The sequence below is a fragment of the Neopelma chrysocephalum genome, unplaced genomic scaffold (genome assembly GCF_003984885.1).
Source record: "Neopelma chrysocephalum unplaced genomic scaffold, ASM398488v2 Primary Assembly neopelma1_88, whole genome shotgun sequence".
In the NCBI taxonomy this organism is placed as follows: Eukaryota; Metazoa; Chordata; class Aves; order Passeriformes; family Pipridae; genus Neopelma; species Neopelma chrysocephalum.
The window spans coordinates 2144872-2163088 of NW_020897750.1; the positions used below are offsets into that span (position 1 = coordinate 2144872).

Genomic DNA, 18217 nt, shown 5'->3' on the forward strand with positions numbered 1-18217 from the left:
TAAAATGAACATTAGACTGCCAATTACCGTGCTTGCCTTTTAAAATAAGTCCTTGGTCTGCCCCAAATCAAGAAGGCTCACTGTAAAAGTAACATGTTCAGTTCTACTATAAAATTTTTGTAATGTCTTAACACACTATTGCCTTTGTCATAAATACAGAGGTCACACTTGGGGCTGCCTTCCATCTTGGAAGCAGTGCCAGCGTGGGAGAGGTTGCTGCAGGCAGACCACTGATGGCAAGTTCACTGTTAGAAATGGCAGTGAAATGAAAGAAATCCCTTAAAAATTACACCCTTCTAGTTCTAAAAAAGGAATAAAACCAAGGAATTATGGAAAATGATGCAGTATTACATTGATGTACTTTCCATTCCCTGCTTCTCTACATTTTCGGAGGAGCAAGAAAGGCCACTAAACTGATGTTTCAAATGTAAAATTGATGTCCAGTTATTAAAGACATGTGACTGAGCTGGCATTAGAAAAGGATGGTGATAATCTGTGGTGATCTAGTAATTTGAATAAGCATAAGTCAACCTCCATATGCCACTAAAACATCCTGGCTCTGATCACTCTCCCTCTTGACTTTCTTAAATTTATGTGGTCACTGCAATAGCTTTAAAATCATGAGCTTATTGCAAGGTTTACTTTCATTTATAAGGTCCAAAATTAATAGCATGGCTTACAGCTCTTGGAATATTTATTGCTTAGAACTTGAGCCACATCTGCAGCCCAGTATTTTTCCAACAGAACAATACCATATCTGCTCAATGTGCGTGTGAGGGCAGCATTACACCCTGAGTCAACTCAGCCAACAAAACCCACCATGTGGACACAGCTATGCCAACAGAAGCTTTGTCCAGCCTGTATCAATCAGGGAGGAAATGTAATTACATTGTCAAGAAAACTTGAGACATATATTATTTTCAGTAGATAACACTTGACTTAGATAGCCAATTTCAACAATGTTAACCTTTAAAGGAAATAACTATTTCAATGCTTGGAGTGCTTAAGAAAGACAAGAGGGAAAAGCACATCTTGGGATTTTTCCAAAGCACTTTTTTTGACAGTAAGAGTGAGGGAGATGCTGTCCATCTCCCAGTAAACAGTACCTCGAACACCCAGTTACAGAAGTCAGCTTAGACACAAGGGACTCCCAAAGGAGTACCCAAATAAAGAGACCAATAAAGGACTTTTTAATTATTATTTTTAATTTTAGATCCCAGATTACATGCAGTGATATTCTGGACAGTACCTTATACATGCAAGGCTCTTTAGCAACTGGCAACTGCTACAGCAGCAACAACAACTTCTATTTTCAGCATTACCTCAAATACAAAGGCTTAAAATAACACACATTCAGCTGAAAACAAAGGAAATGTTAATACCTGGCTCTCTGATAATGCTTTTTACACATAAAATTCACAGTAAAGTCTTCTTTTTACTCTGTGAACTCTGAGAAAAAAATGAAGACATAAAACAATGAATTCAAACCCTGGTCAAAGTACTTAATGGAAGAGCTAAAAACCGAGCCTGGACCTTCTCTTTTCCAGTTTTGTATCACTTTTGCTCATCAAAAAACACATGCAAACATCATAATGTAAATCTATTGATGTGCTGTACACACATAAGCACTTACACTGCCAGAAAATATGCATTATGAAATGTCAGTTCACCTATGAACGGGAATAACTATCAAGTATGAACAACCAAAAGTGTACAGTGTATAGGGGATATTCTTTAGAATTAAGCTATTTGTAACATCATCCTTAACTCCTACACATTTAGGCTAACAGATTAAATTTCTAATTCTCAGAAATGCAAAAATGTAGCAAAACTTACCTTTTCATGATTTTCTATCAGGATTTCAACCACGATATTCTGAAACTTCAGGTCCATGATGGCTGCTACAGTTTCTTCCTGCGGCCTCATTAAGGTTGGTCCAAACACTACCCCTAGGTTTGCCACAGTCATTAGGTTCCTCTTGGCATGCTTTGAAACGCTTTTGGAAAAGAATTGAAGGAAAAAACAGGAAATGGGTTATGAAAAATTTCCATTACTGTTGGAAACTGCAGTCTACAAATGAAAACATTACGTTTCCTTAATCTATGTTTTAGAAGTTTGGTTTTTTGCGGAGTTTCTTCAAATAAAGTATTACTAAATTCTGGAAAACTGGAAAGCCATTCTTCCACTGACAATTTAAAAGCCAAACCAGTCTCTTACTGAACTTAACTATATAAAACGCACTTAGCCTTGGACCAGGGCAAGTGTGAAACCAACTTAAATTTGCTAACAGATCTCCACTATTCCCTTTGCCAGAATTTGCAAAAAGAAAGTATAATGTTCCCTTTCTCACTTCAATCAAACCCTCAACTGCTGGCAGGAGTGCTAAAGTAAATACTTATATGGCTTCATTAAGGTATTAGATTTCTGCCTTTCCCGCCAAAACACACACAGCATGAGTCAAACGTCTTGTCTGCTTTTGCACGTTTGGTTCTTGGTATTGTGTGTGACAGCATCAAATTGGGCTCTGGCTCCAGCCACACTTAACTAAGGCCCTTTGTAGTTAAACTAAGGCAAAGACAAGAATTCTGACAAGGTAGGAAAGCAGGTCATAACACTTACTTCGCTAAATGTTTCACCAAGATTTCCAGCATCTCTTTGTTCTTTTCTGGCAGTTTATGGACCAAGAAGTGAACAGCATTGACTCGAGATTCGGGACTCCCACTTTCTACGGGACATAGAAATACATAACTATCTCAAAAAATAAGAATAAAATCCCCAGAAACACAAGCCTTCTCCCACCCCTGCATGGAAACATACTGCACACACTTTGCTTCACCACTTATGTATCTCCAAACATAGCAATACTGAACATATGTGTTTTGTTTTCACAAGTAATATTGTTCTAGAATTCTCAACTTATTTGCTTATTTTGAGAACTCATCTTTCAATCCACCTGCAAAAGGATGCCTTTGTTCATCTATTTTTAAAAACCGACAGACGCAGCAATTGTTTTGCTGCATTGGACTCATCTGCTTACAAATCTACTGCAAGGTGAGGAGCGATGTTACCGGGTGCCACAGAGAGGAACTGTACTACTTTACATTTTAGCATCATTAACTGATTGTCCTCATGATTAGAATTCAGTTTTGTTGGTACTGTGCAGCTAATGATACTGCATTTATGCTACTTGCACTGGAAACTGCATAAGTTAACACATGCAGAAGATTTATATGCTTAGAAAATCTAATGACCTCTGAAGACACAGAAGAATAAACACGCAAAAAACCCTACTGAAATTACTATGACAAAGGCTCTGAATAACAGTGGAATCCATCTCCAGTACAGTACAAAAATAAAAATAAGCAAAGAGCTTTTTATTTTTGTCTGTTGCAAGTAGAATAATTTTGGCCCCTACAGGTTTCACTGTACACAGATGAAAACAAGAATCTGTAAAAGATGAAAATAAACCACCTTCCTATTTCTCAAAGTTGCACTAAAACACAAAATTACATCTTAGCAGTGGTTACAAGGAGAGGAATGGAAGTATTTCCATCGTCTACAATAACAATTACTAGAAGGCACAGAAAGAGAAAAATTTAGAACCTATTCTGAATGCAAGGAATTTTGACATCAAGACCACTGACCAGTTCCCATTTTACTGTAAAGCAAGTTTGATTGCTAAATGTATTTCATATAAAATATCACCATATTTCTTCAGTGCATATTGCTTCAGATTTTTTTTTTTCTTTGCACATTGCTTCAGATTTTAGGGCTGTGTTTTATTCTTGTGCAGTGAACACCCCTGTGCAGATTGCAAGAGACAAGGCTCCCAAAAGGCAAAACATTAACTTCTAGTGAGCTAATCAAAATTCCGACAGGCAGAAAAACATGGGCCTTCTTTAAAGCAAGACTATTTCACATATATGTGAAATCAAAAACTTTAATTAAAGAATGGCTAAGCAACTTAATCACAAGATACAGTCAAAGCTCAAATAGTTTCAATCTGGACCAATATGTATAAAGAAAACAAAATCGAAAGAACGTTTTAATTTTGGCTCCTCCCCCAGTAGCTTCAGAGAAAAGGATATTCCTTACTATTTCCAGTGTTGCTTGTTTTTTATAGCCAAGATAGGAAACAACATTGAGTACCTATTTTTAAGTATACCGTAACTCAGATCTGCAATGCTGATTAAATTTCCCTCCCCAGAATCAACTCCCCTACGGAATTGTTTACTACTTATGAACACTGTACTGTTTAAAAAATGTAACTTCAACTCAATTCCCTTATTGAAAGAGACTATAAAATAGAGAAAGAAAAATAAACTGAGAAACTGCTGGCAAAACTTCGTAAGTCAAGAAATTATTTTAACACTTTCCAATACAAATGGGAAGACTCACCATCTAGGTAAGGATGTTGAATTTTGTTTAAGCACTTGGCCTCTCGCATGTGCTTTGGCAATGAATTTCCTGAGCTAATTCTGATTTTGAATTTAGGACCACAAGCAAACACATTCTGCAGTCCTGGAAAGTCATTATAGCAATCTGAAGATGATAAAGCAATTGTCTCAAAGTTTATTTTAATTTTGCTTTCCACAGTTTGCCAGAAGTGCTACAGGCTGGAAAGAAAATCAGCTAAATATCTGTTTGATACTTAGCCAAAAATTTTCTTCCACAGTTTCCCTCTATTCTCTTCCAAAAAAATTCCATGTACACTAGATACCATGTACAGCTACAAATGCTGTTGTGTCTTCTCCAAGTCTGTATTTGAACTACCACAGCATAATTTGGCCTGTTCTTTTCTTTCTTCTACTAATACATGAGGAACATTCAAGCCATCCTGAATACAGAGCTAACAAGGCACTGAAAACAAGGGTCAGGCAGCTGTGCTCTAAGGACTCAAATGAGCTCAAATTAGTGTATTTTCTTTTACTAAGCTTCATACTCTTTATAAATGGAAGGCAAAAAAAAAATCACAGATTAAGTAGATGTTTATCATTATACAATTAAGACAATAAGAATGAATGTTTACAATGGCTATCCAAAATTCTTCCATAAAAATTAAAACTGCTCTACGTCATCCCATTACATGTGACACATACTAGATGTGAAAACTGGTTAAAACCTACATATTTTTAAATAATTTATTATTTCTTGTTCCTGTATTTTTACTGTGTTGAGGTATTTTTCTGAAATTGCATTTGCAGAGAGCTCCTAAGGTCACAACAGTACGACAGCAAAAGATTTCTATTTGAACTACAGTCATTTATTTACTGGCAGGAACGATGAATTCTCCATGCAACTCATATGTCATCAGTGGCTCTGGAAGGCTTCTGTAAAACAAGGATAACATAATAAATTTAACTATATTCTCTTCTATCTTTATTTACTCTAAGCAGGAAACCTTTTTAACATTCAGTAGTATAATCCTTGTACTGCAAGTAATCATTTTTACAGGGGCTGTTGAATTCAGTGGTTTCCAGCACAAACAGAAAACTTTGTATTATCAGGAAAATAGGACTAAATGCATCCATTCACCTTCCATGAGATGAAGTGATGCCTCCAGTCTATCATAAGGTACCTTTCCCAATTACAACGCGAAGATTGTTTCTCAACTGAAGATTGTACACATATACTGTATAATTAATTCTTCATTAGTTTTTCTAAAATACTAAGATTCACAACTCAATGCCTTACTGGTAAGACACTAAGGTCCTACAACAGTTGACTTAACAGCAGCCATCCACAAATCAAAATTCTACAGTATTTCAAATGGAATAATTGAAATTGTAAACCTCAGTCCTCAGTGAAAAATGCATCGAATAAAGGAAATCAGAGTTCAAACATCAGAGTTAAAACCTTTAACACAACAACAACCACCATCACTACCAGACTTGAAACCATTTATTAACTGATGTTTATGAAATATTGAGTAAACACTCAGATAGGAAATACTGTAGGGAAGAAAAAACTTCATCATGTGCACTTTTTTCCTTTTCTTTTTAATCTTTTCTACACTCCATAAGACTTGTGTCTGTATAACAGTTCTGCAGCATTCTTTGATATCAGTTTTAGTAATATTTTCTTTTAATAAAAATAGCAGATTAAAAATACTGTATTTGTGTTACACTACAAGAGATACACAAAACTTCTACATTTTATGATCCCAGGCAATTCAGGAAAATAACTTGATCAGGAATTGGTAAAACCATTTGAATAGAGAACACATTTAAAATTCTCATTTAAAATATTCAACACTCAAAATATTATCACCATTGCAGAACATCAGAGCAGAGCAAGGGTCAGAAAGGAGAGGAAAATACTAAAAATTTCCCAGCCTTTTCATTCTACCACACTGAAATACAAAAAGGCAAAAATTTTAACAATCTCAGCTAACTTTCAGCAGCAGCTCTTAGTAAGTTGACTAACAATTCCTGTCTGAACCATCAGTGAAATGCTTATATGTCTAACACAAAAATATCTTGGGGCTTGTCTCGTGAACATGAGTGCTAGTGTTTCTACATAATTTTGCTTCCCTCAAGACAAATAAAAAACTGGTATTTGCACAAAATGAACTTCTATTCTAAAATATAGGAAATATAAGTAACATAGCATAACACAACACATAGGAGAATTAGAATAAGAATTCATAGTCTAAAAAATGAATAAATGAGAGAGGGACTTACCGCAGATATTGCTTCATAGCACTAGTAATTGTCTTTACTTCCCAATCTACAGAGTTTTCCAGGTCAACTTCATTGCAGGTTTTTGCATCTAGAAAATAATCAGAAAGAAAAGAGGGATGTGAATAAAGGGAATTCTAAATCAATACGCCCTACATGAACAACAACACGTTGAATTTGAGCATGTACTTGCTCACATAAACATAGAAGCAGTACCTCCTTTTTATTATTAATTAATACTAAGAAGACTTAATATCCAAACCCCTTTATTTATTCTATTTCCATATTTTGTTCTTAGAACTATTTACTGCTAATTATTTTCTTTAATGAAGGATTAAAAATCACTTCCATGTAAGAAGATCTCTATAGCAATTGAAATTTTCACACCTTAAATTAAACAGGCCCATGTACACAAACACAGAAAGATGTACAAAAATAGTTTAGAAAAAAAAAAGACCCTCTAAGCACAGCTTATTTTTTCCTCCTTTCTTTCATTGTTTAAAGTGCAAGTACACTAATAAATATTTTCAAATTTTCTCCATAGTTTTGCTTGTAAACTGTTGATGAAAACAGTTTACTGCCAAAGTGCAGTATGACCCTCTACATTGCGTGAAAACCTTTAAGAGGTGCTTCAAAAGTAAAAAAGACTCTTTGCTGTTCGTAAGTTTTGTCTACAAGATGGCCTGAATGTTTCACTCACAGGACAAAAAAATACTTGTTGGCTTGACCATTTGTCAGGTTCACAGAACCCCCACCTTCTACCAGGTTAGTTGGTAGAGTCTTGTAACAAGACCAGTCAAACTGAATAGTTTGTCTGATTGACCCATAAGGTTAAAAAGTTTTTGACAGAAGACAGAAAACAACACAGCACACTGGAATGTTGTGCAATCAAAAAAAAACCTTTTTGACCTCAAAACCAGAATCAAGAGCTAGCTGACGTGAGAGGATCACTGGGTCAGACTAGCCCAGTGTATTTGCTAACTTAAAGTGCTTGAGCTTCTGTTATTATTACTGCTACATATTTCTGTCAGTCATTACAGCAAACTGCAGCAGTAGCTGACACAGATTACGTGTTGACCAGTTCATACAATTCAGAATTCATTTGTTACTTGGCTTGTCAGACAAACGACAGACCCATCTAAAAAATCAAATTAGGATCCCTGATTAAAGGTGCAGTCCTTTTACTGGGACTAAATAATTTTGTTCTAAAAGCTGTGCCAAGCAATTATTTCTGTAACTGAATATTCTCTCTCATTATATCAATTATTTAAATCTCATTTTAAAATACAAGTCAGATAACATTTTCTAGCAAACTGTTACTAGACAACCACCACCCAAACTACTCAAGATTGTCACAGGAATAAGCTTCTTTTTCCCTCTTTTTTAGCATGCTAGCTGTTTCCATGTTCAAATTCTCTTTTTTGAGAAGAAAACCTGTCAACTGAATTGATTAAATAAAAACTGCCATCACATCAGAAACTGGCAAAATCTATGGGGATTTTGTCACTGAACCACTATGCAATATCCATTTTTTAAATAGCTGCTTCATAATGAACAACCTCCTTTACATTCAAAGTATGCACTCTGTTCATTGAAATTTGTTGATGAATTTCGAGAGGAAAACAACAAGCGTCTGAATTCCAAAGCAAGCCTCTTGAAATAAAAAATAGAAAGTATTGTTGAAACATTTTATTATCTCTTGGAGAACAAAAGAAAACAAAAAAAAAAACCTGGCCCTGCTACCAACCCCCAGGAACCCCAATTTGACTGTAGAAGCCATCAAGGCTTAAAGACTTTTTCCAGTTTGGGTTTGACAGTTGCTCTGTGCCCCACCACCCAACGCATTTCACTGTGCCTGCTCCACTTTCCCCCCCTACTTTGAAAACCCCAGACCACTATAAGAACTGGATCTTCAGTCAGAATTTTTTTAAAAAATTACTCTTCTAGTTTTCATGTTACTTGTTCACATAGCAGCCGCTGTGCACTGAATGGCAACTTTACGCATATAAAAATAACTGTGCACATTTATGAAACAGCTTCTGACAGATCAGCTATAAATTTTATGCAAATCTTTCTGACAATAAGGGAGCCAGAGTTTATAAAAACAGTCCAGTTCACTAAACTAGGTTAGGAGGAGACTCTCTCTGCTTTCATATGCAATATGCCCCATATGCAATATGTAGGTCTGTATGCACTGTCATCTACTGTGTATAAAACAATAAGGAATTTGGTGTAATTATTTTGGAATCTGCTAGTTTTGAAAAGGCAGAAGTACCTGAAAGTTTTCTTCTACAACATGAAAAGTCTGGCATTTTTCACACCAGAGAGTATCAGAAATCAAACCTGAACTCATCAGTAGAAACTGCAAGTCCTCAGCAGACCCTTCCCCACAAGCAATGGTCTGTACGAATGCTGACCTATGGAGTGGTTTGTATGAAATCTGTGTAGGCAGTGTATGAAACGAACCACATCAGATCATAGATCTAATCTATAGATCATAGATGAAACAGGAATCCATCCCTGACACATTTCCAAAACTGAGACTCCTGATGGCTGACAACACACTCTGCATTGCCTATAACAGATTCCCAAAATACTCAAAGTTCTAACTCTGTACCTCCGTTTACAATGAGATATTTCGTTATTTTAACATTTTCCCTTACAAGGTAATGACTGTTTTCCTTAGCAAATGCCTCTCTTAAATTTAAACAAGATCATTGCCACAAAATAGATCACCATAGCACAATGCCAGTTACAGATAACTTCAAAAACTAAGTTAATTGAAAAATTAACTTTTTTTAAAAAAAGAAAGAATTCTATATTTAATTGTTTAGTCTTTTTTTACAGAAGACTAAGTTTCACTAGATTTTTGCATTACAGATGAAAATCTATGCAGTCATAGTATTAGAAAAGCATACATTGGTCTTCTTATACTCTCTTGACTCTTCATGTACTTTCCAAAATTCTATAGAAAGTATTCCGAAAAAGAGACAAAACTAAATGCTATTATGTCCCTGGTTACCTTTAGGAAGACTTTTTTTGCACACTGGGCCTTTCCAACTGTGAACCTCATGGTCAATGACAGGTAGCTTAAAATACTTTGAAATCTTATCAAACATTTTAAAATATAGAAAGTTAATATGAGGTTTTTATGATTCTGAAAAAATCTTTCATATAAAAAGGTATCTAAGAGTATGCCCAGAGACAAAGGATTAAAGATTAATCAGTCATTTTAAATTCTCTGTACCACTGTATATCAAAAAGAAACCCTCTTTATTCTTCTCTGAGGACAGACAGATAAAGAGCACAGATAGGATCACTTTCAACAAAACATCAGAAAAGAGCACCTGCTTGCACCCTAACTTTTTCCTGTTCAGTATTTTGCCTTGTCTTGATACCACTGTACTCTTCCTATGTCAAGTAAATATATGAATCCTGGGAACGACAAAAAAAATGTTTTTGATTTTAAAAAAATAACTAAAAGCAGATGCTGGAATCCCCAGTAAACTCTTCCAGCTGCTACTGAACCACTGGCAACCTGAGTCTATTTAATTTGGATCCCAATAATGGCAACGAGGAAAATCCTTCTGCCAGACCTGCATGCCCAAGCTAAGCCAGTAAGTACAAAACTGAGAAGCACCTTATTATACCAAATGCATTTAATCGAGACTCCCTGAGTGACACCACATCCACATCAATTCTTCTTATGGTCAGCGGCTAAAGGTGGTTGTTGTTTACTGAGGCTAACTCCAACACAGGGCCAGGAGCTGGACTTGATGAACCTGACGGGCCCCTTCCAACTCAGCATATTCTATAAACTATGAGAATCTGTTATAGATCAGTCATTTTTATTAATCCCAGTTCGTATTTCCAAAAAGAGCCTTTTTTCTACAATACTTTAAAGATATAGGCAGGTTTACGTGCACTAATGGAGTACTTCAGGGTGCTGTTAATATTGATTAAAGTAAGACATCATAAATTAATATTTAGCAAGGTCATTATGACAGATTGATATGACATGCAGGTCCTCAAGCCTCAAGATGTCTTATCATTTCTGAAAAGACAGCCTGTTTGAAAAAATAAAGGAAGGAAAAGAAAAAGTCTTACAGGTGGCACTGAACTGACAGCAGCATATAATATAAAAGCGCTTTGTCATTCACATAATGTCTGGGGTAATGAAATGAATTCACTTTCTGGCTTCCTCCAGTTTGCAGTGCCAAAGAACACTGTGTTATCAGCACAGATGGAGCATGCATGGTTCTGGAGAAGAGCCTGGTGCAAACTGCAAACAAGCTTCTTTGCATACCAATGAATCCCTGAGAATCAGACCTTTGCTGTCAAGTGACAGGTTTGGAAGCTCTATAAAAATGAACTAATCCCAGTGGTCTTGTCTGACTGCATGTACTGTCAGTGCTCAGGACAAGAAATGGGGAAACACGGCACATTTTGCAGTCATGGCCACTACTTTGGTGAGAGGTATCAGGCAGATGAGGGATTTCATCCAGGTGCCATTAACTTTTTTTTTTCCCCCTAGGGACAGCAGAGTGGCAAAAGAACTACAGTCACTGGGATTAAAGATGCATCAAAATTTCCAGAAAAAAAAGGGAGAAAAAAGTTGCTGAGAATTATTTTAGCTAACTAGGTACATAAAAGAGCCTAAGACGCTAACCACACATAAGAGCTAAGTTTATAAAAACAAATCCTTTCTCCATCTGTCTCCTGCCTTGACACATAGTTATTATTAATACGTATATCATATTCCTCCTCTTAAACCAAAGAGCTCTTTGCCAGTAGGCTTAAACTAAATGTCTGATTTTGCACAGTGATTAACTAAAGACACGCACGGGCGTGTACACCTGTACATCCTAGACAAGGGAGAAGGAAGGTGGAAACTTCAAACAATGAAGCAACAAGCTTCAAGCTTTCTTGAATGTGGTATTTTGAATTTTCTGTTCAGAGTCTTCAACTTAGGCTGCTTTAATCCCACTTCCATCGACCTTGCACAAAGTCCATGATTTGCTCCTGCAAGTCCCATAGCAGTTCTCTGAGTGTATTCCTACCAACTAATCTAGGTCTTTCTAAACTAGGGGAACTTAAAATGATATGGTGATTATTTGCATGGACTAAAGCAAACTAGATTTGGCACATATAAAGAACAAGTACTGGTAGACGTTTTAAAAACTAAATATTGACAGTAAAACAGCATGAAATAAAATATTGAAAAAATATTTGTAAAATAGAGGCATACCCATCAACAAACTCAGAAGTCTCTGGACCTTTGAACTCACCCCCACAACTCTGTACAATCCTTGGTCATTTATACCTATTAAGCAAAGGGAGAAGAAAAAAAAAAAGGCATGAGATCAACCACAGTCAAATTTAGCATTAAAATTTTTCCCCAGGCAACGAATTCTCCTCCAAGACAGACAGACTAAGCAGTAGTATTAGCAGACCTGAGAAGAATGTTATAAATAAAATATTACAAAAATCCTTTCGTTGTTCTGTGTTTTTAAGATAAGTTCATGTTATGTTTTGATAAAGGTTTCATGTGCCTCGATTCCACTTCAGAAACTAGGAGTAGAAACAAGCAGGGATAAACCTTTGCTTGAAAAAAATACATAAATAAACCACTGTCTGTTTTCAAATTTTTTAAATTACATTTTGGATATATCAGCATCCACATTCTGACAATGCAAGAACTGAACCAACAAATGCTAAATTAAGATTTCTTTAATAAATTTAATTTTACTTCTTTTTCCCCCAATATGTGGCGACAAAAAGAGTTTGGATGAAGAAAAAATTGAGCTTATTCCCAGTCCTCAAAACCAATGCTTTTTCAAGGTTGTAAATGCTTTCCATTTACGATACAAGGCCTCATTCCAACCCACTGTGGTCCACACAGTAGTTACATCCAGAGGCACCACCACAGGTTACTGAAAGCAGTACTTCTGGTTTTGCTTAGGATGAATAGAGTAGCCATAACCAGCATAGTATTTTCAGTCCTCTACTCCCATTCTACATGGACACTGGACCACTTTCCTGTCATTCCTCTGCGCCCTTCTGTCCCCTTTCACACACTCACTTCTCTACCCCCTTTCTTCCCCTGCTTTTGCTTTCCTTTATGACACCCAGTTTTATCCCCAGGGAAGTAAAACTATGAATACAAATTGAAGGAAAATGAGAGGGAGAGAAGGGGCAGGGAAGAAAAAGGGTAAAATAAGGTATGTCTTTGTCTGATGCATTTTTTCAGAGCCCATATAGTGGGAGGTAAAATATTGCAGTCCTGAAGCTGACACAGATGTTTGAGAGGCCACATAATAAGCAGCCAATCTACAAACACAACCATACTCTACCTTCATAATCACATTGGCCTGGAAGAGTAGAAATGACACAAAATACCTGTGTTTCCACTCCAAGGAAATCTTTTCAAATAACAGATTATGTGGTATTCTTATTCAAAATATCCTTCAACAAAGGAAGACTTGTGGAGAATTCCCAGCTTCAATACCAAGCTGTTCCAACCCAGAGAAGGAAAATTAAAACCAGTCATATGAGAAAAAGTTTCTTCCCAAATAAATATTAGATGAAGTATGTAAAAATCATTAGCCTTTTAATGAATTACTGTCAGACACAGCCATAATACACAGCAATAATTCTCAATATGGTAGAGGGAACTTGGCATTTTTTACTTACTCCTCCTGCCTAGCCTTGCTAAATCTTTTCCTTCTTCTCTCTGCAGCCTCCTCAGCCATCCCAGAACTTGGAGCCTGCTGAACTAGTCCTCTCTGTTAGCACTGCTCCTTCCTCTGTCCCAGCAGGGAGCTGACAGGCCAAGGCTGCAGCTTGGTTGCTCCACCTGGGCAAAACCAGCCCTTTTCTCTCCCCAGGATGCAGGCACCACTGTTATGGTGCTGAGTCTTAAGCTAGATGTCATGTTCAGAGCTGGCTTTATTTTACCTGTGGTCATCAAAAACCACAACTCTAGAGTATGCTCATAGTTTAGCTGTGCACAAAAGAAAGAACTGAAAAAAACCTCAGCTCTGTGGCCACAATATTCCTTTCAAAATACAAAATTATCAACCCAACCAAATAAGTTTTCCATTGATGCCTAGAACAACTGTGATAGCATGCTATACACCACTTGCAGACCAACAACATAGTCCTTAATACACTCCAAGGATGCACTAGAAATCTGTCCTGAGAGCAGCAATTACTTTTTACTTCAAACTTCTCAGAGGTGTCCAGGAAAATTCTGGTACCAGAGTAACACTGAGCTTTTTAATGCTTTGCCAAAATGCATCACACTTTTTTTATACAATGAAACCACAGAACAAGCCTTCTGCATCATATGCAAGATGCTAAAAAGCTGAATAAATACCGTCACACTCAGCTTTTGCTTATCTAGGAAGTTGATTCGTGACTTCCTGTGCTTCTAACAATAAAACTGGGGGGAACCAACTGTGCTGACCCTAAACATACATTTACGGGCTTAAAAATAATTAGGTCAAACCACAAAAACTAGTGCTTGGTACTAAAACAGACATGATATGCAAAAGTTTCTGAAATAACGGCAGTATTGAAACCAAGACAGTCCTCCAGCAATAATTATGAGTCTGAGATAGTGATTATCAGATAATTGATCAGATTCAAATTCATCAACCTGAAAAAAGCACAGCTAACTGCTAGCAGACATCAAGGAGTGCAAAGAGGCATTAATATTTCAACACAGTTTTAGATGATACCTTTAAACATATTTTTGAATGATGTTTTATTTAAAATATACAAAACCTGGTTTGAAACGGTACTATTTCTGATTTAATCTACACATTTCAGATCTTCAGCACATCCAACACTGATAATGCCTGGCATTTACAGAACACAATTGACAAGATGACTCATTGCAAGGAATAGCTCAGCACTGACTGAAACGCTGAAGGGTTCAGACGCTGTGTCTGCCGGCTCAACCACTATTGGCAACTCCGAGCAGTAAAGCCCCACAGCACAGTTTCCTTCATATTTACATTATCTCAAGATGCTTGGCTGTCTGATACCGGAATTTGGCACAGGTACACAGTTTGGGAAACATGCTTAGAAATATAAGGTATTGTAAGCAAAACAGTAATCTATACTATTGTGAGCAAGGTACATAGGCAAGTTTACTTTGGGACTGGCATTGTATATGAGGCTGACACAGACTTGTAACATAGCTGCAAATACAACTTTTTATATCAAACTCCATAGCACGGCAACAGCCATACAAGTGGCGCTCTAAACTCAAGGTAATGCCAGATTTTTTTTTTGTCTTTTTTTTGTTATGTGAAAAGGTTTTCTACTTCCTCCTCACCGTCTATTCTCTGTCTCAGGAGCAGACAGCCTGGAGACTCAGCTCAATGCTGCCATCTCTCTCTGTAGCTCAGATTAGCAGCTACAGTAGTTCTGAACTCAAGCAAACACTGCTCTGGCAAACACTTTACCTACCACATCCCCACAGAAGGTACAACCAACTACTTGCACACAAAAACACGCGCAGAGTCTTTAACACCAATGCAAAAAGCTCCTCGATGTTTCTTAAACATTTACCCCGTTGTATTATTCTCAGTAGCTAATTCTAAATTGAGTACTCCAACTGGAATCCCAAAATGCTCTCTCCAAGATAAAACATAGGTGTGCATCCAACCAGCATCGTGTTCCATACAGGAGAGACAGGATGCATATCCTGGTGCCTCAGTATCTCCTACCAGGTAAAGCACAGCCAATGTCTTATACGGCAATGCTGAACCAGAAGCTCACATGCATTTTAACCAAGGCACTGTTTTCGATGCTTCTAATTCATTCAGAGCAAATAATTTCCTTCTTGGCTTTATTAAAGGGAACATAACTGAGAAAAAAAATTATCCAGCCATTGACAAGTTTATGCTCAATATCTCTGCTATGCTCTTCTCTCTCTGAATACCAGACTACTTCTGCTATGACATGACAAGACTATTCTCAGTTTCCACCCACACTAGACTGTCCTCTCTTTCCACCCACGCCAACCTCACACCCATTATGATTAAAAGAGATAAAAACATGGCACACAAGCACCGTCTCTGAAGAAGCATCTGTCCTGTTTTCTTCTGCTGAACATAACTTGCCCTTGATATATTATCATTAAATAATCAAGTAAAAATGGTTTTTAAGAACAAGTACAGGTATAAAATCCTGCGCCCTGAAAGATGGATTTTCTTCAGCATACAATTATTTGGCCAAACTCTTCTGAGGCAAACAACTGAATGCTCTCCTGGCATTTGTTTAGCGCAGCAGACATCAGCAGAAGGTCCTCTAGGGGTTTTTTTGTTTTGGTTTTGGGGTTTTGTTTGTTTTGTTTTTAAATGCAGTTGACATTAAGTTCACAATCAGTAAACAGAAAATCATCAACAACTGCTTGGAATGTAATGGACAAATCAAGCTTATTGAAACAGAGCTAAGTGGACACTGAGTTCCCGGAAGACAGTACCTCACCTAAATCCATTCTTGAAACCCTGGGAAAAAAAATATTAATTAAACATGGATTTATGTTTATTTCTTGAATACTCTCCAAAACAAAGTTAATAGATAGAAGTCTTTTCCACTGGAAGAAATTACCACACTCTATTGACTGCAGGCCTCCTTTGGTAACATTAATTCTCTTCCAACTATGCTCAAAGGCAGATCCCACTACAGGGAGACATGTCTCTAACCCATGAAAGCTCATCATCTGTCTCGAACAACAAGAGGGTTACACACATATTTTGCATCTTCTTACATGCCCCTAAATCAAGGCATAAAGGGCAGAGTGGACTTAAACTTCCACTCAGTTTAGCCTACCTACCCACAGCCATGAGAAAAAAGAAACAAAACATTTTTTCAAATAGCCACTTCATGAAGAAAGTGTTCACACTATTTCCACAGTTATGTTCTTGTTTTGCTTTCCTTGCAGGGTATCAGAGAAAAAAGGGGAAAAAAAAAAAAAAAGACTACTCAAAGAAAACTATAGGAACACACTTATAAATAATAAACCAAAATATAGTGTACCATAGACCAAAACTAGCCTTTCATTACATGACCACATGCAACTCTTTCCGTGAAATCTGCCTCACCCACTGCAAAGAGAAGATCTAGTCTATATTGAAGCAGGGTTTTACAGGGAAGGCAACTTATCTGTAGGACACCAGCTTTATCTGCAATGTTTCCCAGCTGAAATATTCAGATTGTAAATGCCAGTAACTGAAATTTAAAGTGATGAGACAGGCAAACCTTATCTGAAAAATATTCAAAAGAACAGAATGAACAAAAATAACACCAGACAGAATATGGTCTAATCTGGAATAACATCTTTAATGCATCAGACAGGGCTGATACAAAAAAGTCAAAGAGAAAAAGGATTTCAGATATTTATTACTGTTTAAATGCAAAATTCTCAGTATCACAAAGGCTGCTTGGTCTTACTAATAATATTGTATAGTGAGTGTATACATAGAAAACACTGTTTTTCAGTAATGTCCTGCACTGACAGCAAGTATGAACAACCCATTCTTCTGTTCAATTATCTTATTTAAGCTGGATGGTGATACAAAGAAAGATATAAGTATTCTGCCCTGTGCAATGCCATATCTCTAGGAAAAAAAAGACACAATTCCTGAAAAACCCTCAGTCTCCCCTTTGGGAATGGGAAGCAAGGTCAACAATTTAGGAGAAAAACAAAATGCACGCAGAGAAATTTCAACATCTCTTTTAACAAACTAAGAAATATGCAGCAACCAACCACCTATTTTCATCTCTTCGCCTCTTTAAAAAAAAAAAAAACACCAACAAAATAAGCAGGTTCTCCACACAATACCATGTACAATGCAGTGAGCCTTAGGAGTGGCTGGTCACCTCACGTTTCAACATGTCCATACAAGGACCATTTTCTCCTCACATGGCAGTGATATCAAAAGCTGATGCCACCCAGTGCCCAGGTTACACAGGGTCTGTGACACAAAGCCTCTCCACAATCAATCCAAACTACTTCTTGAATACTGTCTGCATACTAACCTCTCTCTTCCATCTCCAATTTTGGGAGGTACAACAATGAGTACATGCAACAGTAATGCTGACAGCATGTTTGTCTCTGGTGTGATACTAACTCCACCAAAAGGACTTTGATACTTTTTGTAAGTCACTTGCCTGCTCAGCTCCTGGTCTTCCGTCTTAAAGCAACTAAACAGGAATGGAATTCTAAAATAACTTAGTCTGTTCCAACAGCCAAGCAAAGGTACAGGAACTGCCTACAAGACACAGGTTTCTCTTAGCTGTTGCACACAAACATTGGCTGCCTTTGTCAAGAGAGGTGCTATTTCCTGCTTGTGAGCACTTCTTGAAAATACATCTCTTGAGGGAAAGCCATACACAAAAGGCTGGGACTGGACTCCTGCCCTGGCCAGTGTAATCAGTGAAATGTCTACTATGTAAAAGTCTTTTCCAGAGATCTACAGGACACTTTATCACACAGGCCTTCTTCAAAGAGCAGACCCTTC

At 37.0% G+C, this 18217-nt stretch overlaps 1 protein-coding gene across 1 annotated transcript in view; it reads right to left on the reverse strand.

Moving 5' to 3' along the window:
* Positions 1–18217, reverse strand: part of ARHGAP10 (Rho GTPase activating protein 10) — a 145573-nt gene that overhangs the window by 49204 nt on the left and 78152 nt on the right. The window contains exons 14-18 of the mRNA XM_027692742.1: positions 11929–12003; positions 6684–6771; positions 5272–5330; positions 2620–2725; positions 1837–1996 (exon numbers count right to left, since the gene is read on the reverse strand). Coding sequence (XP_027548543.1) covers positions 1837–1996; positions 2620–2725; positions 5272–5330; positions 6684–6771; positions 11929–12003 — 488 coding nt within the window. The remainder of the gene's footprint in view (positions 1–1836; positions 1997–2619; positions 2726–5271; positions 5331–6683; positions 6772–11928; positions 12004–18217) is intronic.